Here is a 26,988-nt window from a genome sequence, read left to right on the forward strand (position 1 = left end):
GTCCACAGCAGTGCCTAACTTACTTTCTATCTGTAAGAATAGCAGGACTTTCAGTTCAATATTTGACACTTGAAGTGTTTTACATATTTGTTTATAAAAGCCCCCTTTTTTGATTGGAAGCAAAAAGCAATTTGGCAGTGTCGGATATACGGTGTACAGAGACCCTATGTCCAAAATGCTGCAGTTTGCTGGTTTGTGTTTATTCAATCACTTAAATACTTTTCCTGATACTGCTTCCAATACATTCAAGCAGATTCTAGCAAGAAGCATGCTAACAGATATTCTATATATGTAAGGTGACATGTCATCAGAGCAAATTAGCTTCCCTCTTGTTTCAAGACTTGCCCTTGTGACACCTCCACACTGTAGACAGGTTAAGAGACAGGAATTTTCAGCAGCAATAGCTTTTTCATTAGCATTTTCCAAACATAAAGATAGTCTGTCTTGGTTTCTTTTAAGCTAGGTAACATTGCTGCATCATACTAATCTTTTGCATGAGATCAACCTGAGTCATAGCTAAGAAATCAGAAGAGTACATACTGCAACACTTGAACCTACAAAGATTTTTGAAAGGAGAATATTTGTCATACCTACTGTAAGATTTCAACTATTTAGTGTCTCAAACCAATTTTAATTAACGTGAATAAATAAACAATAAATACTTTGAGGGATAATGTTGAATCATGTGAAATATCACTATATTTTGTGCTTTTTGTACAGGAGTTTTCAAATTGTTTTGAAAAAAAACTTCAAAGAGGTATTGATGTAAAAGATATGATTAACACTTTAAATTCCAATGCAACACAAGTACTGATTAGGGACTAAAATAGGCTATTGCGAAAAGTACAATGTGTAGGACTGGATGATCCTGCTAGAATCAAAATAGATTCACTATTGAAAATAAAAGTGTGTTTGTTCTCTGAGTTTGACTTTTAGAATTATTCTTTCTGGCACTCCTCAAATTCCTTTATGTATTTCTCTCAGTTAATATGCCTGAGTACACTTCTCAACTGCAATGCCTTAAAACCCAAGGAAAGACTGTGGCATGAGACAGCAGCTTGAATGAGGTGCTGGTATTGTTTACAAGTGTTTCGCTTTTGAAGAGTGTTTCTGAAATTAGCCTGAGTGCTACCTGTGAAGATAAGCCAACAATGGCATTTTTGCATAAACCATTAGCTCTATTTGTGAATGTCTAAAATATTCCGTAATCTCAGGAGAGAACAGTGCCATTTGACATGATACAGTCATTAATATTGTCAAAGCACTGAAGACAGAGCTCCAGCAATATGCTAATAGAAACCTGATGAAGACTAAAAATGCTTGTCAGTGAACCAAAAAAAATCTGTCAGCAGCCTTCTGCATACATAGGTGCTGTATTCATTAAGAAAGAAAGAAAAGTTATTAGCTGTTTATAAAGACCATTTCAAAGAATAAAAACTGCTGTGATATCTAAGTTATGAGATTGCAGGCAAACTGTTGACAACAGGCACTACAAGAGGAGGAGGAGATGGGAAGGAATAATGTAGCAGCATCTATTATATGTGTGGAAAAGGATGCCAAATGCATTTTCATGAGAAATGATATCAGAAGCTATTTTTACTTCCCGCTGCCAAAGGCCTACTTCTTTACACCTTGCAGAGGGAGACACCCCCCATATTTTTCCCATGTGTCATTAACATTGCCAAAATTATTTCTGTGTATCAATAAAATGGATTGTAGAATCACCAGGAGAGTGTCTACCAGGCATTCTGTAATTCGGTTACCAAAGTAATTCATTTCCTCCAAGGAAGGGGAAGTCACCCAGTGCTGGCCAGCCTGTTCCACAGTCCCTTTGTTATCAGGCACTGTTTATGGATAAAGAATTAGTTTATTGTATTAAAGGGATAAATATTCAATTTCAAAATCCAAAATGAAATTATGAAAACAGAAAACACATTGCCTGAGAACTCAGCTGCATCCTTACGTGGTTTTGCTGTCTCTCCTAGGACAACATTCAGCCATGAGAGATGCAGGTGATTGTAATCAACTTTTTTTCTCAACTTTTATGAAAAGTTTGCTCAGTTTGCTTGTTGTGGCTTTTCTGAACTGTATTGATTCCTACCACACGTCCCAAACTAGTCCATTCTCTATAGCTTACACAGCTCTGCTAGTAAATTGCAAAACTGTAAAAGATGAATCAAAGTGCATCTTTGTTAGCACTGGTTTATGCCTGCTTACCCATTACACATCATAAAATTATAGACTCATTTAGTTTGGAAAAGACTTTTAAGATCATTGAGTTCAACTGTAAAACTGGCACTGCTAAATCCACCATGACCCAAAGCACCACATCTACAGTCAGCGGTGATTCCATCACTTCCCTGGACAGCTTGTTCCAATGCTTGACTATATTCCTAGTGCAGAATGTTTCCTAATATCCAACCTAAACCTTCCCTGGCACAACTTGAGGCCATTTCCTTTTGTCCTGTTGCTTGTTACTTAGGAGTTGAGAGAAACCAACCCCACCTGGCTACAACCTCCTTTTAGGTAGTTACAGAGAGCAGTGAACTCTCCCCAAGCCCCCTTTTCTCCAGGCTGAACAACCCCTGCTCCTTCAGTTGCTCATCATAAGGTGCTCCAGACCCATCACCATCTTCATAGCTCTTCTTTGGATGGACATGGAGAACGTACTAGGCAGAAACAACAGCAAGCAGCTTTGACAGTGGTTCTGCCTTAACTGTGGGAAGCCTCCCTGGGCTTTCTGCAGGCAGCCCTGCCACCAGTGCCCATGTGAGAAGGGCTTGGTGCAGGGTGGCATTTATAGGAAAGCTTTCCCTTTGCGGCTCATACCTTAGCCTGGAAAAGAGGAGGCTCAGGGGAGACCCTATCACTCCCTACAAAAACCTGAAAGGAGATTCTAGCCAGGTGGAGGTCGGTCTCTTCTCTCAGGCATCCAGCAATAGGACATGAGGACACAGTCTTAAGCTGCCCCAAGGGAAGTTTAGGTTGGACATTTGGAAGAAGTTCTTCACAGAAAGGGTGACTGAACGTTGGAATGGACTGCCCATGGAGGTGGTGGAGTCACCATCCCTAGAAGTGTTTCTAAGGTAAGACTGGATGTGGCACTTAGTGCCACAGTCCCGTTGACAAGATGGTGTTATGGACGTGATGATCTCAAAGGTCTTTTCCAACCTAGCTGGCTCTGTGATTCCAGCAGCAGAATGGAGCATATGGATGCCGCCGGTGGAGCAGTGAAGCCTTGGCACAGCCGAGAAGCGCGGACAGCAGCGCTGGCCCAGCACCGGGGCAGCCGAGCGCTCCGGGCGGGTGGGAGAGGAACCACCTCTCACTTACACCGGCTGACCCGGAACGCGGCGCGCCTCCCGACGGGACGGATGAGGGGCTCCAGCGCCGGCCTTCCGGCCTGAAAGACAAACTCGGACGCAGCCCTCCGCGGCGGGGGAGGGCACGTAGGGCTGCCCGGGGAAAAGCGGGGCCGTGCGGGGGGCGACGGATGCGGGGCAGGCCGGGGACAATCTCCGCCCGCCGAGAGCCGCCGGGACGGCTCAGCCCGGCCCGGCCCCGCCCCGCCAGAGCGGCTCGGAAGGCATGCTGGGGCTTGTAGTCCCGCGCGACGCCATCCCGCCTCCGGCGGCAAAACTACAACTGAGCGAAACTACAACTCCCGGCGGGCCGAGGGGCGTGTCTCGGGCGCCGTGTCCGAGCCCTCACGGGGCGGGGGCCGATCCCGCTAGGTCGGGCCGCGCGGGCGGGGCTTCTCCGTGCCCACCGCTCGCTGGCGGGACTCGCCCGCCCTCGGCCCGGCAGCGGGGCAGGACGCGGCTGCCGCCCGGGGCTGGCGGCACACACCGCTCGCGGCTCAGCGGAGCGTGGGTCGGGGGCGGCTCGGCTGAGCGGGAGGCGGCGGCAGCGGGAGCGGGGCTCCAGCGCGGACACCCTCTGCCCGGCTCGCTGCCCTGCGCTTCCAGCCCGGCCGGCGGGCGGCTGCCTGCGGGGAGGTGGCGATGGAGGAGAGTTAGTGCAGTCACCGCGCTCCAGTGGCCGGGGAGAGGGCCGGGCCGGGCCGGCTGGTGCGAGGGACCCGCTGCCCTGTCGCCGAGAAGCGGCTGAGTGACCGAGCGGCCGGGAGCGGCGGAGGGTGCGCGCCTGTGTGGTCCCGTCCCCCGCCGGCTCCTCCCGCGGGCGGGCGGGCGGGCGGGCGGCCGGCGCTGCGGTGGTTACCGCCTCCCCTGAAAATGAAGAGGTGGTGGCAGCTGCTGCTTCGGGGTCTGGCTGCCGGGGGGAAACCTGGATAGAGGCTCGTAAAGAAGGGTGAAGAGAAAGTCGCCGCTCTCTGGTTCGCGAAGGGGGAAGCCGGGCGTTTTTCTCACCTCGCTGCGGGGCCAGAGCACAGCGAAGCCAGGGACGCCGGCGGGAGCCGCTCTGTGCGCCGGGGGAGGGGGCGGGATGCGGGGGGGGCCCCGGCACCGCCGCGGGCCGTGGGCGAGAGCCTGCGGCGGGGCGGGGTGCGAGCGGCGGCGCTGAGCCGGGCGGCGAGGATGGTGCGGGGAGGGAGAAGTCCTGGCAGAGAAATAGCGGCGGAGAAGCCTCCCTGTCCCCTGCCTGCCAACCTCCCTGCCGCGGGGCCGAGGCGCTGGGGAGCATGAGGCGGCGGCGGGGACCTGTTGTGTAGGGAGAGGCGCGGGCAGGGAGGATGAGGAGGACCCGCTCCCGAAGCGCTGGTGTCTGTCGGCGAGCGGCCGTGCCCCGGGCTGCCACGGGCTCGGGAGAATCCCTTCCTGTGGAGTGGTGACAGGGGAGCTCTGCGCCCCTGGCTCTGCGCGGAGCGGCGGCCGCTTCCCGCTGGACTGCGGCTTCAGGAAGAGGAGAGAGCTTCAAGTGTTCTTCGGAAGCTGGAGTTGCAGCCTGGTTCCTTACTTGCCTTCTTTTTTCTTTTTTCTTTTTTTTTCCCCTCCCCTCCCCCTTAATGATTTGTTTCGCGTGTCTCTCGAGGGAACGAACGTCTTAGGAATGGTCATTTTTAGCAGTGGAATCTGCTGCGCAAAGGAGGATTATAACAAATCTCTATGAATGATAGACTCGATTGCTAAACCTTGCCTTGACCAACCTTCTGACCCTCGGAGAAAACTCTCAGGGTTTGCGTGGGAAGGAAAAAACCTTCCCATTTGAAAATAAACTTCATTTAAAAAGACTGATTTTTTTTTTTTTGAGAGCCTAACTGATTTATAATTACTTTTTTTTTTCTTTTTGTCCTGTTTTGTGATAAGTTGTTTTTAAAAGGATTGTCCTACGTGGCTGTTTTGTGACTGGTGGAGGAAGGAAGGATCCCTCCCAAGCGTTTCTGATATGACAGCTTTGGTTTCTGAAGAGTTAAGTGGTGTTTGCATGATACACCTATTGCTAGACTGGTAGCAGACTTTTCATCGTTTTATTTGCTTTTTTATTAACTGGGGCTGGTGGAGAGGGCTCTCTTGGACAGAAACATATTTGCACATATATATTTGTATATATTTTTGGTGGGGTTCTCCCCACATTTTACTCTTTCTTGATGACTCCTGGAGGTGGTAGTGGGCCCATGAAAGACTGTGAATACAGTCAGATCAGCACACACAGCTCTTCGTCTCCCATGGAGTCTCCCCATAAGAAAAAGAAATCAGTTCCCAAGAGAAAATGGGAGGTTTTTCCTGGAAGAAACAAATTCTTCTGCAATGGGAGGATCATGATGGCTCGACAGACTGGAGTCTTCTACCTGACTCTTGTTCTCATCTTGGTCACCAGTGGACTCTTCTTTGCATTTGAGTAAGTGACTTTAAAGTCTTCATGTATTCCTTCTCCTCCTCTAGTTATTAATTTTCTGGCTGAAAGCAAAATTAACGTTTTTATTTAGGAGAGAATGCTGACTGAATTCCACCAATATTGATTTATATGATTGAAAATACCATCTGATAAGATGCTGAGGGGTGCACAATACAGTTTGGGTTATCATACTCTGTGGAAAACTAATGAGAATTGAAGTTGCTTTTATACCACAGGTTTCCAGCTCTTGCTGGTGTTGAAAGAGGAGTGTAAAACAGCAGGTTTGGGATGACCAGGAAATGATGAGGCTCCTCATCTGTCAATTACTCCGAGAATCAAAACTGACACATGCAAAAATACTGACTCTTTGTCACAGAACTGAATGCAAGAAAAACAGTACTTTTCATTAGTAGATTAATCTGGAATGATTTTGTTTTCTCTTGACATCATTTTACTAGCCTGTAGATGAGAATTCTGCAGTGAGAAAAAAAAGAGCTGTACAATTTTGCATGTACCTAGCTTTCCACCACTAGGTAACAGCATTACTTTTTCTTTGCAATAACTTGTATGGGAGTTTAGTCTTAGTTTAAGCTACATTTGCTTTGGGGGCTTTGACTGTATTTTTTAAAGTAAGCTTCTGGCGTCCTTCTAGGGCCTTTTTCTCTGTAGCTCTGGAGTCCTTTTCATCTGTATAAAGTGAACACACAGTGACAGCAAATCAAATATACTGATTTTTGCTCTTATGTTGTAGTAGTTAAATTAACTACACATGGCAGTAAAGAGTTAGGTACTTGATGTGAGCAATATTGTGTAACTTTTCTTTACTTACTTTTATTTAGGAACTAAGTACAAAGAAGTTCACACTGCTAAAACACTTCCTATAAGAATAATTAAGTTATCTTAAAGGGTTAGTGCTCCTTTGCCTGCTTTAAATTACTGTGGTTTGACTTGTGGCAGTAAAATATCTTCAAATTAGTTTTTTTCTGCAGTAATAAGAACTGTTATTTATAACTAAGCTTCATTGCTGCCTCCAGAAATTATTTTGCTAAGCACTACAGTGGAAAACCAAAGGTCACTCATTACTTGGTGTCTTCAAGCAAGAAGATAAGGGCATTAACAAACCCTAAATTGTACCTGTTAAGTGCAGATCATCTTAACAATAGTGATAGCAGTAAAGAAGGTAAAAATGCTCAGCAGGTAACCAGTAGCTAAATGCATATGTGAGCTCAGTAGATGAATTGTCATTAGCGGGCTCCAGATCAAATGTGAATCTTCTGCAGACATTATGAAGCAGCTTGAGTATCATTTGAGTAGTTGAAATAACACAGACAATGACGGTATCCACTCTGCAAGTGTGTTTACTTTGCTGGTTTAAAACAGTTATTAAAGGTGTAACCTTTGATTGTATGATCATATTGCATTAGGACTGGGTGCTACTCTCTTCTGTTTGCCATGATTAAGCTTTTGGAAAGCTTTTCTATGTGGGCTGACACTGCTGTCTGTGTGCAGTCTCATCACCTTCAGCACAGCCTCTGAAGCCTGCTGGACTCCGTGCAGATCCCAGAATGTAAATGTAGCATTTGAAGTATAATGTTCTATAATCAGGATTGTACAACTGATTTATTAAGCCGCCATTTGCAATTTTTTTAATATGTTTTAACACTTTGATCTTTCAGAGATACATTTTCTTTGCAGCTGCATGATTCAGAACTGCTAAAACAGGATGAGCTGCTAGCTGTTCATCACCTTCTGATTTCATCACTACTGTGAGCTACATGCTCTACCAGAGTTGAATTCTGCAACTTCCATTGTGTATTGGAGAATATTTGCAGTGTAACCATATGTGATTGACAAGATTTTTAGTCAAGGATTTTCATATATACTTGGTGCTTATTCTTACTGGCAGTCTTGAGGCAGGGAGGAATCTTGGGCTTTATATAACAGAACTGTATTAATTCTCTGTGTGTGTACTGGTCTTGGGTCATTCTGGTATCACTTGCACTGCTAAGGAAAATCAAAGTAGAAGGTGACAATGGTATTTCATTTTTGTAATGATAAGGTAGATTTTGGTCTTTAGAAAGCCCTTGCATTGAAAAATTATTACTCATTCTCTGAAGGCTAATTAAACCCCAAATCTAAAGACTGTGAGAATGGTTTCAGTATGTCTGTGGTAGTTAAACTGCAGAGAGTTGTTAATGTTAGAAAGAGGGGAGTCTCTTAATGAAGAGTGTTACTTTCAAGCAGTTTTTACTTGTGTCTGTTCCTAGTAGTGTAAAGTTACTATTTATTGATCAGTGATAACATCCTGAGTGTTAAGTGTCACTGCCATTATTGGCTGGTTTGATTATGGCGTTCCTCATTAACCAGCCATTTATTGAATATGACAGAAATGTCTTTCCATCCTTCGTGTGCCTGTGGAGCACAGTGGTTTTTAAATGAAGGTGTGCCCTGTGTGTCTGAAACATAAGGTCAAACTGCCATTGAAGAGGAAGGTATCCTGTATGTTCTTGGAAATGTTTGGGGTTTTTTGCTACAGTGGAAATAAATTATTTTGTTCCCTTTGGTTTGGGAAACTTGAAAATGGGTACTCATGGTTCAAATCATTCCCTAGTTACAGGCTGGGAAGTGGGGGAAGTAGAAAAGATTACTTTGACAGCTAATTCCTTGGAAAGCATCATGCTAACATAAACAGTTGCCCTTTATACTTTGGCTTCGTTTGTTCATTCAGTGTGATTTCCCTCCCTTCTATTTTGCTCTTTACATCCATACCTCCAGAGCTGTATCTCATGTGCTTTGGAATACTCTTCAGGGAAGAAATACATTTCCCAGAGTCAGCAAATCCTGTGTCTCCAAAAGCAAATGTATGTCATGCATCTTGACCTGTATAGCTTTTGACATCGAGTCATGCCTTTGTAATCTTTGTTTCTTTATATTTATGCTTTTGTGCTTTTTCTCCTGCCTACTTTCTGCAGGTCCTGCTTTCAGCCGGTTTTATTCCTTTCTCTCTGTTGACTTTTATCTCTCATATACTCAAAGTACATCACCACTTCTTCCTTTTATCATTTCACTGTTCTTTTTCATTTTCAAAGAGATAAGCCAGAATTTGCTTAAAAGAAATACAGCAAACCATGAGTTTTCAAGCAGGTAAAATATTTATAAGTCCTGCTTCCCTCCCTTTCCAAAGGATGAGATTGCAAATAACAAGCAGTTTTATTTCTGTAACTTGTTTATTAAATGTAACATGAATGATTGCAAGCACTTACGGGTCCTAAGAGGGATGCTGTGCTGAGGTTTTCTTAAGAATGATGCCTATTTTAAATTGCTCAAGATGAGACACTACAAATTACTGAATTTGTCTTTGAAATTTGGCGATGTTACTCTACCTTGAAACTATTTTTCTAACCCTAACCTTGGGTTATTTAGCTGTTTCTTCTTTTTTTCTTGTAATTCTGGCCTTGTGTTGCATTTTGGTTTTTTCCTTTGCCTTGCTCCAGTACACGGAGATGTATATTTTTCCAAACTATTTAGCACTCATTTATCAAGGTAGCTGCATTTAAAGCAGAAAACAAATTCCACAGAGCAAAGATAGCATCTGTAACTGAAGGGCAGATCTGTTGCTGTGTGTAGCCAGTTCAACCATTGCATTTACATGTATGTGAAGTCCTTTATTCGTGCAATAGAGGCAGAACTAACATACTTCATACTTACTGCACTTAGCTAGGTGTACATATTCAAAAGAAATAAGAGCCTTTTGTGCTCATGGTCATTTGGGGTCCTGTTTCTGTAGGTTACAGGAAAGCAAAATGGAGACTGACACATTTAATACAGTAAGATTTGTGGAACAAACGTATTGTTGTTAAATGGCAAATCTCATGTGGATGCACAAGATCACAAGTTCCAGAGAGGTGGCTGATGACCTCAGCTATGTTGCTACTGTGAGTTGCCCCTGGGTGCTCCCTTTCCTCTTGGGTCTCGCCGGGCAGGTAGCAGGAAGGAACAAATCTGCACCTGGGCTGCTTCAGCTCAGGCAGGCAAATTAAACTTCCCATAAAACGTGGGTTTAAGGGAAGATGCCGACTGAACTGAATTGACTCCGGCACAGTCATGTTTTCTTCTGTCAACTTATTTGCAGGGTGAGTGGCTCTGGAAGAAGGTTGAAACAGATGGTAGGATGCTGGAAGGGCTGAAGCAGTGCAGCTTTTTTCTCTGTAAATGTGAATCAGAGCTCTATCACTTCTGGTACCATTTGACGCTTGTACTGATTCAGCAAGCTGGAGGGTTTTGTAGTTTGTTTGTTTTGAGCTAACTAACACTTGACATTTTTAATTTTTTTTTTTTTTTTTAGTGAGCATTTGTGTAATTGCATTTTCTTGCAAAAGATGTATGCTGGAAAATTATTTAAACTGAGGCTGTTTATGTGCATACGTGTGTACAAACCATTGATTTCTGTGCTCTCGCAGTTGCTGGCAACCTGCTCCATGCCTCCCACTTTGAAAACCGGTGTGACTGGAGGACATTCATGAGTCACACTTTCTGATGCTGTGTGTGGATTGTTCAATATTGAACTTCTGTGGTGGAGTGGTGTAACTTGCTGCTCACTGCGACAAACCTCTGTGTGTAAACAGTGATGTCAGGAAGCTGAGCATTTTCACTGTGGTATCAACAGCCCTTCTCATCTTATGGCAGGTCTTTTCTGCTCTTGCAAGAGGTGGTCTCTTAGCATGACATTATATGCCAAGTAGGTGGAATGTTCCTCTAGTAACCTCCTTTATCTTTGTTCCCATGCTCTTAAGACAAGTAAATTACTTGTGTCACTTGATGACCCTGTCCTTAAAATGAGTTCTTAGAAGAAAGTGCTACCAATCCAACTTCAGCTGTTAGAGGCTGCTCTAAACTTCTAGGGCATTTCTAGTTGAAGATATCAAAATGGATTTTAAAGCAAAAATCACAGTATATAAACTAAAGTTATTCAATGAGAGAACTGCATCCTTTTCTATGTGGAAGGCAGTCACTGCCTACTTGTGCATGGTGACATAGGTGAGTGCAGTGTTGAGTAGTGTTCTTTTTACCCAGTTTTACTTTGTTGTTTGGTTTTTTTTTTCTTAAACCTGTCAATAAAATTAAACCAGAGGAATATTTCTGTTCCTTATTTTGTCATGCATCTCTGATAACTTAGTGAAAAAGACATGTAATATAGTAAGTCTAATCTTTAGGATTTATGCTTTGTATTGAGCAAATGCTTTCTAAGGGACAGTATGCATTCCAAGCAGAATGTTTATTCTTTGCACTTAATTACCCTGAGGATATTAACTGTCAGAATCAAATATCTCCCATGTACTAAGTATATCTAAAACTTTTTTCTTGACGAGGGACTTTTCTTCGTTACAAAATAAGAATCTCCAAAGTTTCTCAGTGATCTGAGCAAGTGTGTCTGCTGAAGTTTCTCCCTGGGCAAAAGAGAGTAGTTTTGTACTACCATATCTCAAAAGTAGCACGGCGCTGAGCAGGTATGTCAGTATAAACTTGTAAACTTACTTTGAGTGAATTGTATGATAGAAATTGAAATCATTCTGCCCAGAAGTTAACTAATGGAATTTGATATTAGATCATGCACTTCTCTTTTTCAAGGCTAGATCTATTTACATGGAAATGGACAATGATTAAGTGCTTCGTTTTTCAGAGTAAAATTCTGTGAGCGTAACAAAAGGAAGGATAACCTCTTATGTTTTCAGAAGTTGTGTCTTTACTTCCCCTGAAACTGCAGAAACTTTTAGTGGTTTTGTAACGCTAACCTGCTTTTCAAAGCAGTTTTTTTCTTTCTTTATGAGGGTGTTTGGTTTGTTGTTTTTTGTTGGTTTTGTTTTGTTTTTGTTTTGGCTGGTTTTTGTTTTTTTGTTTGTTTTTTTTTAATTCAGTTCATGGCCTTTATCTGCTGTTTCATGGAGAAGTTTTGAACACGTTTAAAAATTTTTCTACTTACATTTCCATCTTTTCTTTGGGGAGGTGCAGAGAAATAAAAATAGGGACTATAGTGGTGTAAATAAGATGTTGGCTTCTCAGATATTGTATCATTTGGGGATCTTGAGAAAATTATTGTGTAGCTTTGAATCATTAATACACATGCATCTTCAGAGAGAAATGTAATATTAACAGTCAACTTTGCCACCCAAAGCCTTGGGAAATTCAGTCACTGCTGGTGGGTGATTTCTAGGCTCACCATAAGTGTCATAGATAGGCATAAATCCTTACCTGGAATAATTTATATTCATTCCAGAGAAGGTGGAAAAAGGTAATTTTAATAGTTTAGTTCTTTTATGTGTGTGTGTGTGTGTGTATGTGTATATATATATCTATATATATACACAGATACGTGTGTGTTTGTATGTATAGATTCAAATGTTTACAAATGCTGTGGCTAATACTTCTCTACATCTTGAATCTCCAGAATGAGTTTTGACTTGTAATCTTGTGACAGTTGTTTGATACAATCTATCTTAATTTATCATTGAAAAGTTTGAGGTTTCCATTGTTGATATGTGCATATTATGCCTGTTTTATTTCATCCTTCCCTGAGTAGGTGCTGTTGTCCCTTTGTCTGAATGGATGTGTGTTGAAGGTATAAAATGTATCTTTTGGAGACTACTGTAGTCCTGTTAAATAAGTTTACACTACTGAAATCTCTGTCTGTTCTTCTTGGAAGACTGGTATTGTCATGTGGCTATCTGGAAGTCTTCTCATATCAACTCTGCAGGAATTTTCATTTGTGTTTTAAAGGAAAGATGGTGTTTTTTCAAGCTGGTTTCTCAGGAATCATGTTATATGTTTAGGTTCATGTGAAGTATTTGTTTAATTCATGTTGAAAATTGGACTAATTATGCAAAAAATACCTTTGTTGCTATATGATTTAATTTCTGTCATAGCTGTCATGTTGCATTATTATTTTGTAAATGGCATTTCATACAAAACAAATTATCTCAGTGGATCTGGATGACCAAGAAATTTTCTTCTGAGTCTGGGCAGGGGGAGGGATGGCAAAATACCATATTAAAAAATATCTGGGTTTTTTGTAGATTTTAACACCTAAGTTTTACTTTTTTAGTTTGCTGGGGTCTTTAACTACTTAAGTTTCTAATGGAAATGGTCTCTCCATTCTGGTGCAGCATTGAACTGTTGACTGTAGCACTTAAACATGAACTAATTAAGGAGAAAGTGAAAATTGCTGCAGAAGAGGAGAAATCTGAGAATATTTTTAACTTTCTAAGCTGCATGCTTGATTAAAAAAACCCTACAACACCAGCTTAAAATACTGGAACATTTTGAAAAATTGCTTAAAAAGTTGAACAGCTTTATCTAGGAAATTGTTCTTATCCTGCTAGGTTGTTCTTGCAAGTGAGGCTGTAGTAGCTGATGATCACTTCGGGTGCAGGCTACTAGTAAAGGCTTGCACATAGTGCAAGTTCAAGTTCAAGCAGTGCAGTTTATCTTTCATGTGGCAAAGCTGATGGAGAAAAGGGGAAAATCTCCTGAAGTCAGCTGGAACTACCAAAAGTTTATTCAACTTCATATAGTTACAGCTCATTTGTTTTTCAGAACTTAATACAAAACTGTAAAGTAGATCAATTTTTTACAAATCAAAGAGACAATTTGAGAAATCAAGGTGAAGCCTATATGTAATAGCCCCAAATAAAATTGTTTATGTTTGTCACGTTGCAGAAGTACTAAATGGTACTAACATAAAACATACTTAAGGAAGGGTGCTGAAGTTGTTTTGAAGTTTCAGTTTGGGGAGACACACGCCCTGTCCCTTACTGTGTGGTTTCTGTTTGTATTTGAGCTCCTGCTCCTATGGCAGTGAATAGGCAAAGGGGCCTTTCTGCAGTGTGCATCAGTGGAGCTCTTACCCAAATGGATCCTAGAACTTCAGCTGCTAAGCTGACAGTGTGCTGTAGTGCTATGTGATTATATCTGATGATACAATTCTGTGTATGATCACTTCCATTTCATCAGTGTCCATAGGGTTTATTCACATTAATGTGGGATGGTGCCTAATCAGGTCTTGCATAATGAGCTCGGTTAATGAGATCACAGCTGGTTTTGTTTTATGTTTTTTCACCCCTGCTGTCCCCTGAAGTTGCTTACTGCAACAAATACTGGCAATGTGCACTTGTTGTAGTAAATATGCAGTCAGTTCAGCTGTTTCTATAAATTTTACTCTTATTTAAAACAATAAATTTTGAAACAAATCAAATAGAATGCTGAAAATCAAACTGAAAACCAAAAACATGAACTCATAAGCTGATGTAGACAAAATCTGAAGTGAATTTTTTAGTTTAAGTGCAAGATAATGTTTTTACACTGTCTGCATTGAATGAATCTATGAAAATCGTTTGAAGGCTTTAGTATACATTTCTTGTACATATGATCAATATGTATCAGCTCTTAAGAGCAAGGAACATATATGAGAATTTACTAGTATTTTAACATAAATACTTAGTATAATACTACAAATTATGAATGTAGATTAAAAACATGCTCCGGAGTTGGAAGCTTCCTCTTCCCACCACCTTGCAAAAGGAGTACCCATACAAAATTTCTCTGATTTTGATAAATTTTGTATCCCCTCTTTTTTGGACTGTATATCACTGTCTGTATCAGGAGCTTGCATGTCCATTGTGCTTGTGAGGTACCCCACTGGTTACGAATGCCATGATTCTGGGCAGAGAAGCAAATGTCAGATCAGCCTCTACTCTAAATTTTGCTGGCATGCTTGTTTGTGTACATGGTGTGGGTTTTCATGGCACATCTCTGCATGTTCCTTAGTAAACACTTCTATTAGCAAAAAGAGCTTTCTAGTGTTCAGTTAGTATATGGAAGAGTTAGAATTCCTTATTTGGAGCTGTGTAGAGCAGTTAAAAGCACTACAAAGAAAAGTAAAAGCTAGAATAGCTGTGACTTGTCTCTCGTTAGCACTGTAACTCATTAATAAACTTGCTTCTTGAGTGTGGTTTCCTTAGAGTTGAAGCTCATAAGTGTCTATATGAGGAAAAATAGAGTTTTAAAGATACTTTTATTATTTAGCATGATTTGAACTCTTTCCAGGGCTGAAAGGCACTGGGTGTGGGAACAGCAAGTAAACTCTATCATTAGTCAGGGTAGATGGGTTCACGAAGTGTGCTGCATGGTGTGATACCAAAGGTTGGAGTGCATGGTTAAAAGAGGATATTCACTTCTCATTTGCTTCAGTGCATTAGTTTGGGGGAATCCTATTTAATAAGTACCTGACTGGGGAGAGGAAATGAAAAATAGAGCCTTGGACCCTTCTCAGTTGTATTCAATGATAAGACACAAAATAAATTACCTTTAAAACGGAAGAAAGAAGGGTGGGGTTTCTTGATTTATTTTTTTTCTTTTGTGTGCTTGCCTGCTTTGTTTTGATTTGTAAGGTTTTTGGTTTTTGGGGTTTTTTTTGCTGTGAGGATGATTTGGCATGGGCATAGGTTGCCCAGTGAGATTATGGACACACTGAAAACCAACCAGATATAGACCTGAGCAGTCTCCTCTAGCTGACCCTGCTTTGATCTGGAGAAGTTAGACTGAATTTTCAGAGTTCCTATCCTACCTCAGCTGCTCTGTGTTATCTGTGAAAATCAGAGAACTTACCATAACACAGCAAAGCAAGATGTTTTTCATCTAGCAAGGTAATTTTAATCTTCTTTGGATGACTCATTTATCACCTGCATACTTTGAGACCTTCAGTTTTATCTAGTAGTAAAATGTGAACCTGAAGTCTAAATCTAACAAAAGTGAAAGTCATAGCTGTTCTTTCTGACCCTTCTCTTTTCTCGCATTTGACTGTGGCTTTCTCAGTTCAAAGAGCATTTTCTAACTGTTTTTTGAGGTTCTTTTCCTGTTTTTTTTTCTGCTCACCTCTTTTCCTCACCAAGCTTTTGCCTTCTACTATTCATCTGGCTTTTGCTGAATTATAGTTACTATTTTTTTTTTCTTATAAATAACAGCACTAAGTTTAATAAATTTCATACTGAAGAATGTCTCTATATACAGTTGTTCCAGCAGTGTTATATGTTCATCAGGTTGCCTTAGTCTTGCTTTTGTAAACTTTTCTCTCCTTCCATCAATATTCCTAGACACTTGTTCACTTTAAATAGGCTAATATCACTGTTACTGTAGAAGGCAGTAAAGTTGAAAGACTTAATTTTTCCCTTTCCATAGCCATAAAAAATGAGAATAATCTTTTTTTTCCTCCCCCCTGTAATCTGTATAGTTTGCCTATATCATTATGCAGATATGTGAAATCATGGGATCTGTCTCCTAGTGCTTGAGCCAGGTCAAAAGGTCCTTCAGATCCTGCAGGTTCACCTTCCTCCTTGAGCCTGCTACTTGACAAAACCAGCTTCAGATCAGCTTCTGTACCTCAAATGATAGTGTGTTCCAGCTTCTAAACTGCTAGATATGAATGAAATGGTTTGTCTGAAAAGCTGCTAAAGCTGGATTAGTTATCGTTGGGGAATGGAAAACACCCTAGATATGTCAGATTAGTCCAAGCTCCCTTTAAAGGGTGATTTGCTTAAAAAATTAAATGTGTAAATAATTCCAGCAAGGCAGGTGTCCAGTTCTGGATTAAAAACTGGAAATGAAATAATAAGAGAGGAAATCTTAAATGATACAGAGTGTATTTTATTGAAGCAAAATATATATATGTGAATCTCTATGTTCCATAGCAGCTATAAGAATTAAGTTTCTTCAAGGCTGGTGAAAGCCAAGGGGAACATCTTCCCATACCACATATCCAAAGCACTGTCTTTTTAGAGTGAACTTCATGTCTGTAGACCTGCCTGCTTTGTTTGAGAGGCCAGAAGTTGACATTCTGCTCAAGAATTCAAACAAAACTTGAGAGTATTTTATAGGAGCATCCTAGTTTCCTTTCTGTTTACAAGTCTCCATTGCAGGAAGATTAATCTGATGGTTGTAGAGTGCTGAAGAGGACAGACTCGCCTCTTCCCTTCTCCACACCTCTGATGTCACTTCTTTTGTCTTCTGCTGTTTTTCCCACCCAATGATGAGCCACTTCAGGGAGTTCCCTTCCTGCACAAAGACTGTCCTTCCCTTCTGCCCACACAAAGAAAAACTTTTTGCTGCTTTAAATCACTGGGCTGAATCTGAAAATGCAGAAAAAATGTTATTACTAGTGGGACGCAGGAGGTTGAGAGATCATCTCCACTGTGATTTGGAACTGTATCCCAGCTTTAGGAAATTTGTTAAGTAGTCTTGGCTCTTTGGCGTCTGTGAGGGTGTGAACAGAACATCTTAGTTGCTTAATGAAAATGTACGGAGTTTGGACTTTTTAACCATACTTTTTCTGAAGTAACTGGGTTGTAGTTTGTAGGACTTGAACTGCAGCATCTTTCAAATAGCACCCCTTAGTTGTTCATGTCTTAGAGATTTTCTGATTTTTTTAAAAAGACATCCAATTTGTAACACAGCAGGGGCGGTAACTGAAGCAGTGTTTCTTCCTGCATCATTTCTTGGGTAGTCTGTGTCTCCCATTTCCAGACTGCAGAGCCAATGTATTGTATTGCATTTGATAGCAGAGCCTATGGAAAGCTCCATGAATGCTTCTTGACTTTAGTCTTTATAAAAACAGCTGAGTTAGCTCAAAATATGCTAAACTGAACCAGGATGGGAGTACTGTCAATCCTTGCCATTTCTCCTGGCTTCAGCTGAGATAGCAAACAGCATAGGGAATAGCATGTTTCCTCACAGTCCCATTTAGTTGCCTGCTTGGGTGGGGGTTTTGTTTTGATGGTTTCTTTACTGTTGTAAACGTTGAAACTTTCAACTTAGGAGGTTGTAGGAAGGATGATTTCCATTAACTAATGGAAATCTGAACAGCTGCATGCAAGAGACTGTTGGAGTGTATGTCTCTATTCACAGTGCGATTTAAAAATGGCCTTTAAAATGATTTTGTTAAATAAGACACCTAAAGCTAATTAGAGCAGAAGGAATTGTCTATAGAGCAGAAGACGGGGAAGAAGCTGTGGACTGAAATCTGACAGAGATTAATATAATTCCATTTAAGACCTTGAAAGGGTAATCATTCTTTTACAAGACCCAAAGCTCAGAAGGCTTTCTTCACCTTGAGGTGTGGAGGCTTTGAGACTTCTCATCACTGATGAGATCAGTGTTCATCTTTAGAGTAGAATATGGGTTTTTTTCCTCCACAGACTCTTTTAGGATCAAGATGCACTCTGCATTGTTTTTAATACTAGCCTCTGAAAGCTGGAATCTCATTTCCAATACTTGAGTATATCACAAGTAGTGTTGTGGGGGGCAGAAAGACATTGCAGAGGAAAGCCTACAAGGACTGGGTGGAGTAAAATAATTTTGCTTTTTTACTCAGCTCATACTCGAGAAGAGTTTCGGAAACAGGTAATTGACTATGAATGTGAGAATCCAAACAGTCTGATTTGTGAGAAACAACTGACATACTCGAGTCTCAGTAAGTGAGACTGTTATGGGCTGATATCCAGCTCCAATGAAAGGTAAACATGCCCTTCCCAATGCACATACCTTTCTATTATTGCATCCTAGAAAACTTCAACCAATAGTTCAGGTTGCTGAATGATAGTCTGAAGGTGCATTTACCCAGTGGTTGACTGTGCTTGGTGAAAGTGAGTTTATTTTCTGTTCTGAAACTTTTATAAACAGTTGTTGGCACTGGTTCTTGCTGTTGCAACAAAGAAATGCTTTTTGCAAAAGGAGATCAAAAGTTTGTTACTTCTTAGTTCAATACCAAAGAAGAGACATTTTATTGAAATAATACCATCACATATAATAATATTTTAATTTCAGCTTTATTATAAGTGTTATATCTGACTGCCCAGTAAATGTCAGAAATTTGGGGAGTGTATAATTTGTTAATGAAGTTGATCCCCACAGATAAGAGTTGCATAGTTCTATTATTCATTCAGAATAATAGAGGCCAGCTATACTTGTCCTCATATTCTGATGTAAAGATGGACAGTTTTGGAAGGTTGTTCAATACGTGCAGAAGATTTGAGGGTTGAGAGGGAACACAAAGTGAAGAACTGAACTGTTGTAGTATTTTCTTCTGGAAATACATTTCATATACTCAAGGGAAAGTTGTTTTGTTTCCATATTTAGTTAGTACCTATAGGTAAGGCAGTAGTAACTTTGAATGTGCATGCTGGATTTTTCAGTTGTTACTGTATCCAGTACTGTAGACATAGTTGGACTGTACTCTTAAACTTATGCATATTGTGTCATATCAACATCCCTCTCACCTCAGAGCCTGAAAGTAGAAGATAAGCATATGAAAAATAAGTGTGAATAGATACAAAATGTTGACAAGACGTGATGAAATGCTGACAGTCTTGCTTCATCAGTGCAGAGTTAAGAATGCTGGGAATGATAGCATGGGACATAGAACTTTGTTATTTGTCTCCTTTGGAGTTTGGTTATTTATACAATTGTTTTAAGAGTGGGTCAAGAAAGTGAGCTGTAATGCACAGCTATTCTAGTAGTGCTTTGACGTTTCAAATTCTTTTTTGTGGTTTTTTTTTCTTTCAGTCCAGAAATACTCTTCCCTTTTCTTACCATTCTTGATTTCTCTTGTGCTAATCTTTCATGACAGGGAAGCTCTGTAGTTCTGACCGGCATTGTTCTTTTTTTGACTTCCAGTATGATAATGGTGAGAGAGAGACCTGGGAGACTGGCTTGCAGGTTACGTGTAGAAGAGATAGCGGATTATTCTGACTCTTGGTTGTACATAGGCAGGACTCTGTACATAGGCAAGTGTGGTGATGTCTCTAAGATGTGTGTTGTGTTGTCTTCATAAAAGTACTGACATTTGCCAAAAACTTGATTTTTAACAAGTAAAATTTGATACCTGTGCCTCTGCTGGACATGCCTCTCTGAGAGCAAGGCAGAACTCCTTCACTGAAATTACAGTTTTGAGCAAAGCCAGCCTAACCACGAGTCTGGTAGCACGGCTGGTTTTGGGAATTAAGCTCTGCTCTGTGGGGCTGCTTTCACCTGTGGCTGTAGGCAGCATAAATGAAGAAACTCTTTAAATTGCTTAATTCACTACTTGCCTTCCAGTTTCTGCAATCTCAGGTTCTGTACAGTGTTATTATGCAGAAATCATCTTTGTGTGAACTCCAGTTCATCTCCAGAACTGTCCCACCTAAAGGTGTAAGGGAAGCAGGATTTTCTGGAGTCATTTGAAGTGGAGATCTTAAAACTAAAAGGCATGTGACAGAAGAAGGGGAGCCTGGCAGAAGAGTATCAAATTTAACTTCTACAGGCATGCTGGCGTTTTATTTCTTTTTGGCAGTCTTGAATATAGCAGTCTTACAGTTTGTTTTAGAATAGCTTTTCTGTGTGTAAGTATTAGACCAGTAAGTTCCAAAACAGGCACTATTTCTGTTCTTTTCCACATACTCCCTCCCAAATCATTGTCTTCCCTTCTCTTCTGTTGTAGTGCTGACACCTTGCATGTGCTGGTTCTTTACTGTTACGTTCTGCAGATTGATGCTTCTTCTTCTGGGTCTTTTCAGAGAGCCATAAAAGGGGCAGCACTGCCTCTTCTGCTCAACAGTGTAGTTACTGGAAGAAACTGGGAGATGTTCTTTGCAGGCAACAGAGTACATTTGTGAATGAATGGAATTGGTGTTCTGTGCAGGAGGCTGCTGCTCTGCTGTATGAAACAAGGTGGCTCGATGCATCACCTGTTTTTAACATGGTGCCTAATGCATTGTACAGAATACTTGATCTCTTGTGGTTAAACGCTGCTTGTATAGGAATAAAAATACAATCCCTACTTTGTAACCCTAAATACTGAAACTGCTTTTCAGTCAGAGTTCTAAGCAAGTTGCACAAGTGCTGCTGTTTGATTTAAGTACACATCAGGTGTGAAATATGTGGTGTATGAAAGTGACCAGTGAAACTGCCTAGGTCTTGATGACATGGAATTCGTAGCAAATGTAGGTTAGCAAGGTCCATGATGCAATGGTTTTTAGTGTTTACACTTCTCATTTTGTGACCGTTTTATGTGCTTAAGACGCTATTCTTCACAAGGTAATGTAATGCAGGTAGTTTGATAATTACACCAGCCCTATATTGGCTGGGTTTGATTTTCATATTGCAGTACTTCAGAACCTTCTTGCTTGCTATCATTTTTTGTCATTACTTCCAACATAATTCCTGTGTTCTGATTCTGACAATCAGCTTTCATTTGTGCTTTTTATATATCAGCATTAAGTATTAATTTTGTTTTGTTTTGTTGGTGCAGAAAACTTACTGCTTCAGCTTTGGTCATATATCATAGTTCTAAATTTATTTTCAGTTTGTAAGATGACTCTACCTTTTGAGTAGACAGCTTGTGTTGACGGAAGTGGACTAAAGTTCATTTACCAATGGAAGAAACTGAGGAGATTAGCTTGGTTCTCCAGTGACAGCTCTGGTCTAGTATGGATGAAAAAAGAATAAATACATCAATGTAGTGTTTAGTAGTTTTAGAGGGTCAGGTGTTCATCAGACTACAGGCAACTCAGAGGTGTGTGTCTGTGTGTGACAGACATGCTGGATGAAAATTTTTGTTCCATTAGAGATTTTTTTCAGCTGTTGGTGAGCAGGCTCAAAACCTAGTTAATACTAAACAGCTGTCAGGGTGGAGAAGCAAAACTACTTTTGCTTTGCTGTTTGTTGTTATTTATTATTCCAGTCTGACTTGGGGTAGGTTTTTTTTGCAGTAAGATTGGCACTGGCTGCTTCCTCAGCTAGTTATGAGGGCTCCCTGCCATTTTCAGTTTATTTTTCTTGCACAAAGCCTGGGAAAAAAGATGAACCTTTTTCTGAAGGTCACTGTGTCCAGCTGTCTTTCTGAGCAATGGGAGTGAATGCATTTCAGAACTACTGACCCTTCATATATAATATTGTGCCACTGACTGCCCTCATTTAAAGCAAAGGCCCACAGGACACTGAAGGGATTGCAGCAGTGGTGGAGTGAATGAGGAGCATGTCCTGTTAAAGCAGCTGAATGCCATGGATTCTCGTACTGGCAGGTTCCACTGGAATTCTGGAATTTTCTTTAAGCAAAAATTTGTCCATAAACAAACCTTTTTCTTTATTTGATGACAGCAGAGTTTTAAAGGAGAGTTATCGTTTTCTTCTGATAAAACATCTACTAAATTTTACTACTGTTGTGACTTTTGATACGTGAGGCTGTCTGCTGGGTGAGCTTGAGTCCAGTAATCTGCATCTGTCTCTTCATCTTGTGGTTGTGAACACAGCTATGTCATCAGTTTAATAAAGGCAGATCTGTAGGGTGGAGTTTGACACATGAAAAGGAGAAAATGTCCACTGAGAGATGCAATATTTGATTTTTTTTTTTTTTTTGGGAGGCACTGTATTTTAAGATGGTATCTTCCCAGGTTTTTTTCTACAAACTTATTTTTTTCACATGCTTATACATAAAATTGTTCTTCAGAATCTCTGTTTTCAGTTTGTATTCTGCCAGCAGGACTAACACAGTCAAACCAAACCCTTCACAACAGTACATTTCTCCTTGCAGCATTGCTTGGTTAGATGCAGGATAGCAATTCAACAAATTGTGTGCTTTGTGCTGTGCAGAGATTTGTAAAAAGAAACCTATTCTTAATGAGAGGCACTGAACTATGACAAATAGGGCTTTAAAAATCCATTCAGAAACCAGATTTGATCTGATTATTCTTCTCAGATTTGAGTGATGATTTCTGTGAAGTGAAATCTTCACATATTTGGAAGACATCACAGACAATATTTATGATGTGTACAAAAATTGTTAAATCCTGTTAGCATCAGTGTAAACTGTTACTGTAGATCAGAAGTGGCATGTATTTAATTGCTTGAGCATGTTGCTTTTACTGGAGAACTCACTCTCCTTCCTAATAGTCCTGATGGTGCATGGAGTGAGACAGGCAATATAATGAAAGATACTGTGTTTCCTCAGGTATTTCTTTCCTAACAATGGATAGATTAGGTTGTTAAATTGAGAAATGTTTTGGATATTTCTGTTTTGATTTCCTGAATGCCTTCCCTTTTATTTTTCTCAAAAACAGAGAACCCATTACTAAAACTGGCAGTTTTCTTAATCACAAGAATTTATTCCTTCTCTTCCCCTTCCCTCTCATGGCCTCAGATAACTTTTAAAAGGCTAGGGTTTGTTTTAGTTAGAGAGGATGATGCTGAGAGAGTTACATTTATTCCTTTGGTTTTGCAGAAGTATGGTAAAAAAATGGTTCTCCTCATTGCTTAGGATGTGACAGGACATTGACTTTTAAGTTGCAGGAGAAAGAATTCAGGTTAGAGCTTAATAGATGTTAGGAGAAAAGAACCTTAAGTATGGATGGGAACTGAAATATATTTCCTAGGAAGATTGTGGAATTGTCATCACTAGAAGCTGTTTGCAAGCCATGGTAAATCTGGAGAGATTTGTGATCTTTCTTGAAGAGTAACTTCCAAAGATGGTTCCACTGCCATTATTCATGAATATATCTGTGACATACTAGAAGGATTTTATCTGGAACTGTTGTTTTTCGTGTCTTTATTAATAATGCAGCACCGCTGGGGGTTGGGAGGAGGAGTGTGCTGTATATTGAGCAGGATGTAATTATGTCAGTTACGTAATGCAATTATTACTACGTAGAGGTGATATTAGAAAGTGAACTTTCAAAAACAGACATGCTGTTGTGACTCAAATAAAAGTTTTAAAAGGAACCTACAGTCTAGAGTTTAGAGTAATCATAGTAGACTCTTTATGTGTGAAGAAATCAATATAAATATTCACTGATGTCTTAGGAAAGGTAATTCATGAAGTATGACATGAAAAATTTCATAGGTTGCCAAATTGATTGGATGATATTTTCCAGTCTTAATACATTTTAAAAAATCATTTTGTTATGAAGCATGATCTGTTTGTCTGTTCATATTAATCATGTAGTTGTAAATACATTTTATTGTTAGTAGGAAAAATCACACCCCACCTAGTGAACATACAACTTGCTTATTGCCCACTAAGGTGATTCTTTTAGTCTGTCTCTTGCAAAGCCCATGGGGTTTTTGAAACAGATGGTACTGTAGTCCTGGGCATATTTTTTTCAGATGTTACCTATGATATGTATTTTGTTGTAGTAGGGAAGAGTTGGGGCCCTTTATTCCCCCTGGAAGAATAATGACAGATGAGAAGAGCTTGGTGATGCCCACAGCTACTTTGATGGCTAGAGGCAGGCTGCATCAAGTCGTTAGGAGTGGTGTTTAGCTCTTGCCTGCCTGATTTCTTGAATAGTGTGTGCACAGTTTCTGGGAAGCCCTGGAGCTGGATATGCACACTTATCAGCTGTCTTGACATGTGACATGGAAAGGGCTAGTGCCTGCAGCCATATTCTGCCACTGGGGAAGCTTATACAGTTACCTTATTAGAGACTGTGTGGCCCAGTATCCAAAATTTATTGAATTAAGATCAAAGGTAGGATGAAACTTAGAAAATTTTCAAAGGGCTTTCATGTGATTTACAGAGCTCTAAATATGTGAATTTCTAAATTATAGTGTGTGTCACCTTCCCGTGAGTTAGAGTAGCATTGGCAAGAGATATATTAAAATCAGTAGTGTGTGAAAATATGTTTTACATGGATTACATAAAATAAATGCTTATGGAATCTGTTCTTACTCTTTGCATTACTAAGCTACTAAATTTTAATGAACTAGTACTTAGGATTATCTTAGCAGGTTTACCTATCCTATGTTAGCTTTGGAATCAGAATGAGTCATGAAAACCTCAATTTAGCCAGATAACTTAGAGACAGACAAAGGCAGGCAACCAAAGCAAAGGCAAACAAACTGCAGGACTGATCTTGAGTTGACTGGGCAGAGAACAGACTGACCCACAATGGCACACGGAGGGTAATTTTTTTCTCTTGCACTGTTGAAGTACATCTGGGACAAGGCTTTTTATAGAAATAATCTCTTAAATACATGTGAGACCAATTTGAGAGTGAGAAAACACCTGGATCTTGCAGCATGGCTGTAATTACTATGTTCTATTTGGATGTTCAGGTAAGTAGTTTGTATAGGTAACAACTAGCTCTGAACAGGTTGTTTTGCTGGTCTTTGACATCTGGTTGGTGTGCTGTAGATAGTTGTTCTCACTCACTGCTGCTGATAGTCTCTACAGCACTCAACAAGCAAAGACCAGCTGACCTGGTCTGTTGGTTAGAGGTCACTTGTAACTTGTTTCCTAAGGTGTGGAATCCTGCCCTCTTGCTACTCTCTATGTGTGACCCCAGCTGTGATGGTGCATTAAAAATGAGAGAGAAGAGCTCTGTGTTATGAGTGGATGCCAAACTATTTTACTTTGTGTGCGCTTCTATTTTGTGGCTGTAATATTTTATGTTATTTAAAAAATATTCAGCGATTAGCTAACTGTATGGGAATGGTAAAGCTTTCACAGCTGAATGTTAAAAATTTGTGGGATAGGAAGGGGTCATAATTGCCTGGTATATTAATTGTGCATCTGTCTGAGGAGGGAAAAAGGATATCTGTAGATTGTAAGTTCAAATATATTCCTCGCACTCCCCATCTCACGCCTGTTAAAAACACTGCTTTTGAGGCATCCTCTTCACTGTATGAAAACTCTGAATGAGTTTCTTTGTAGGCCTGTCTTGTTTCCTGACAGTGGGACTTGGCAACTAATTTCATCGTTGTCCTGTTTTGTTGGGTTCTCTTCCTTTTTTCCCCCTAAAGCCTGGTGTACTGTGGCAAAGACAAATTTAAGGTAAATAGTGTTACCTATTTTTCAGAAATGGTAATTTAATTGATTGTAGTCTTTATTGAGGTAGGGTGTATAAATAGGAGCGTACTGCTGCGGGTGATGCTAGACAAATCAGTTAGGGCATGGTGTTGCCCTGATCCATTTCAGTTGGTCCTTCCAAGAAGTTTTCTGAGAAATGGAATTGATATCGGTACTGGAATTACTACTTGGATATGTTTGAGAATTAGCCAATGGAAGGGATAGGGCCATAGTTCTCCTGCTATCTTTCTTCTGCTTCCATTGACTGATAAATATACATTTTTAAACCTTTAGTATTAGCTGACAAATAATGATTCATATCTCAAAGATTAGAAAATAGCGTAACTTGCAGAATAAAGATACAATACTTGCAATGGTTTGGTTCTAGATTCATAGCTATGCTTGCATAAAGTTTGTGTGTGTTTATCAAGAACATAATGTTCTATTTTTTCTATTAACTACTTGAATATATTTTAGTGTGTTGAATTTTTGACAGAAAGCACTTCAATTTTCCGTGAATCTAGGAATATTTAGAAATAGATTGAAAAAAGTCTACTTGTAAATATTAGGAATACTTGAAAAAAATACCTTTTAAGTAGATTTAACCCCCTCTTATTTATAATACTTCATTGAGATCAACCCAAAATCATGTAGTAGTCTTTATTCTCAGTTGGTATTTTCAGGTGTATAACTTCAAGTTAGGTGAAAACTTTGTGTTAAAGAGACCTAGGTGTCTCAGTGCCTTTAAACCAGCAGGCAGTTTCTTCATATATTCTGCTTTTTTTTTTTTTTTTTTTTCCACTATGTAAATAGCCATCATAGCTTGGACTGGCTTAGTGACCTGGAGCACTTTCTTTTGGGCACACTTGTAGTTTGCTTTATTTACTTTGTTGGGTTTTTTTCCTGACACTATCTTATGTTAGATTTAGGCCTCATTTTGAGGTGCGTACAATTGGTAAAATTAATTGGGAAGTCTGCTTCTTATATGTCATTTCATAATGATAGAATTATGTCTTTGTTATTTTAGGTCAAAAATATAGTCACCAGAGTACTCCTCTTCCTGGTTTGGCAGCTGTTAATACTTGGATTTTGTATGTGAGGTTTACCAGCATCACAGAGTTTGATTCTGGAAAATGAGTAGACTAGATGGTTTTGTGTTTCCAAAAGCACTGATTAAAAAAAAATTGCTATAATTATAGTTCTTGGGAAAGAGAAAATAGGCCATCACTATTTATAATAGCCAGTTTCATTACTATTGAAAGATAGTAATATTTCTGTGAGTACTATCAATTGCAGAATTTTCAAAAAGACAGTGGTGAACTCCTTTG

At 40.1% G+C, this 26,988-nt stretch overlaps 1 protein-coding gene across 5 annotated transcripts in view; it reads left to right on the plus strand.

The window, feature by feature from the left end:
- Positions 1-3,690: 3,690 nt before the first annotated feature.
- Positions 3,691-26,988, plus strand: part of ZDHHC14 (zinc finger DHHC-type palmitoyltransferase 14) — a 94,465-nt gene continuing 71,167 nt past the window's right edge. For 2 of the 5 annotated variants that reach the window (XM_064413406.1, XM_064413408.1), the window contains exon 1: positions 3,696-5,799. In XM_064413406.1, coding sequence (XP_064269476.1) covers positions 5,549-5,799 — 251 coding nt within the window. In that variant the 5' untranslated portion in view covers positions 3,696-5,548. Of the gene's footprint in view, positions 5,800-26,988 lie in introns of all 5 variants that reach the window. The other 3 variants (XM_064413410.1, XM_064413409.1, XM_064413411.1) reach the window with 3 other exon arrangements.

The sequence above is a fragment of the Passer domesticus genome, chromosome 3, assembly GCF_036417665.1.
Source record: "Passer domesticus isolate bPasDom1 chromosome 3, bPasDom1.hap1, whole genome shotgun sequence".
In the NCBI taxonomy this organism is placed as follows: Eukaryota; Metazoa; Chordata; class Aves; order Passeriformes; family Passeridae; genus Passer; species Passer domesticus.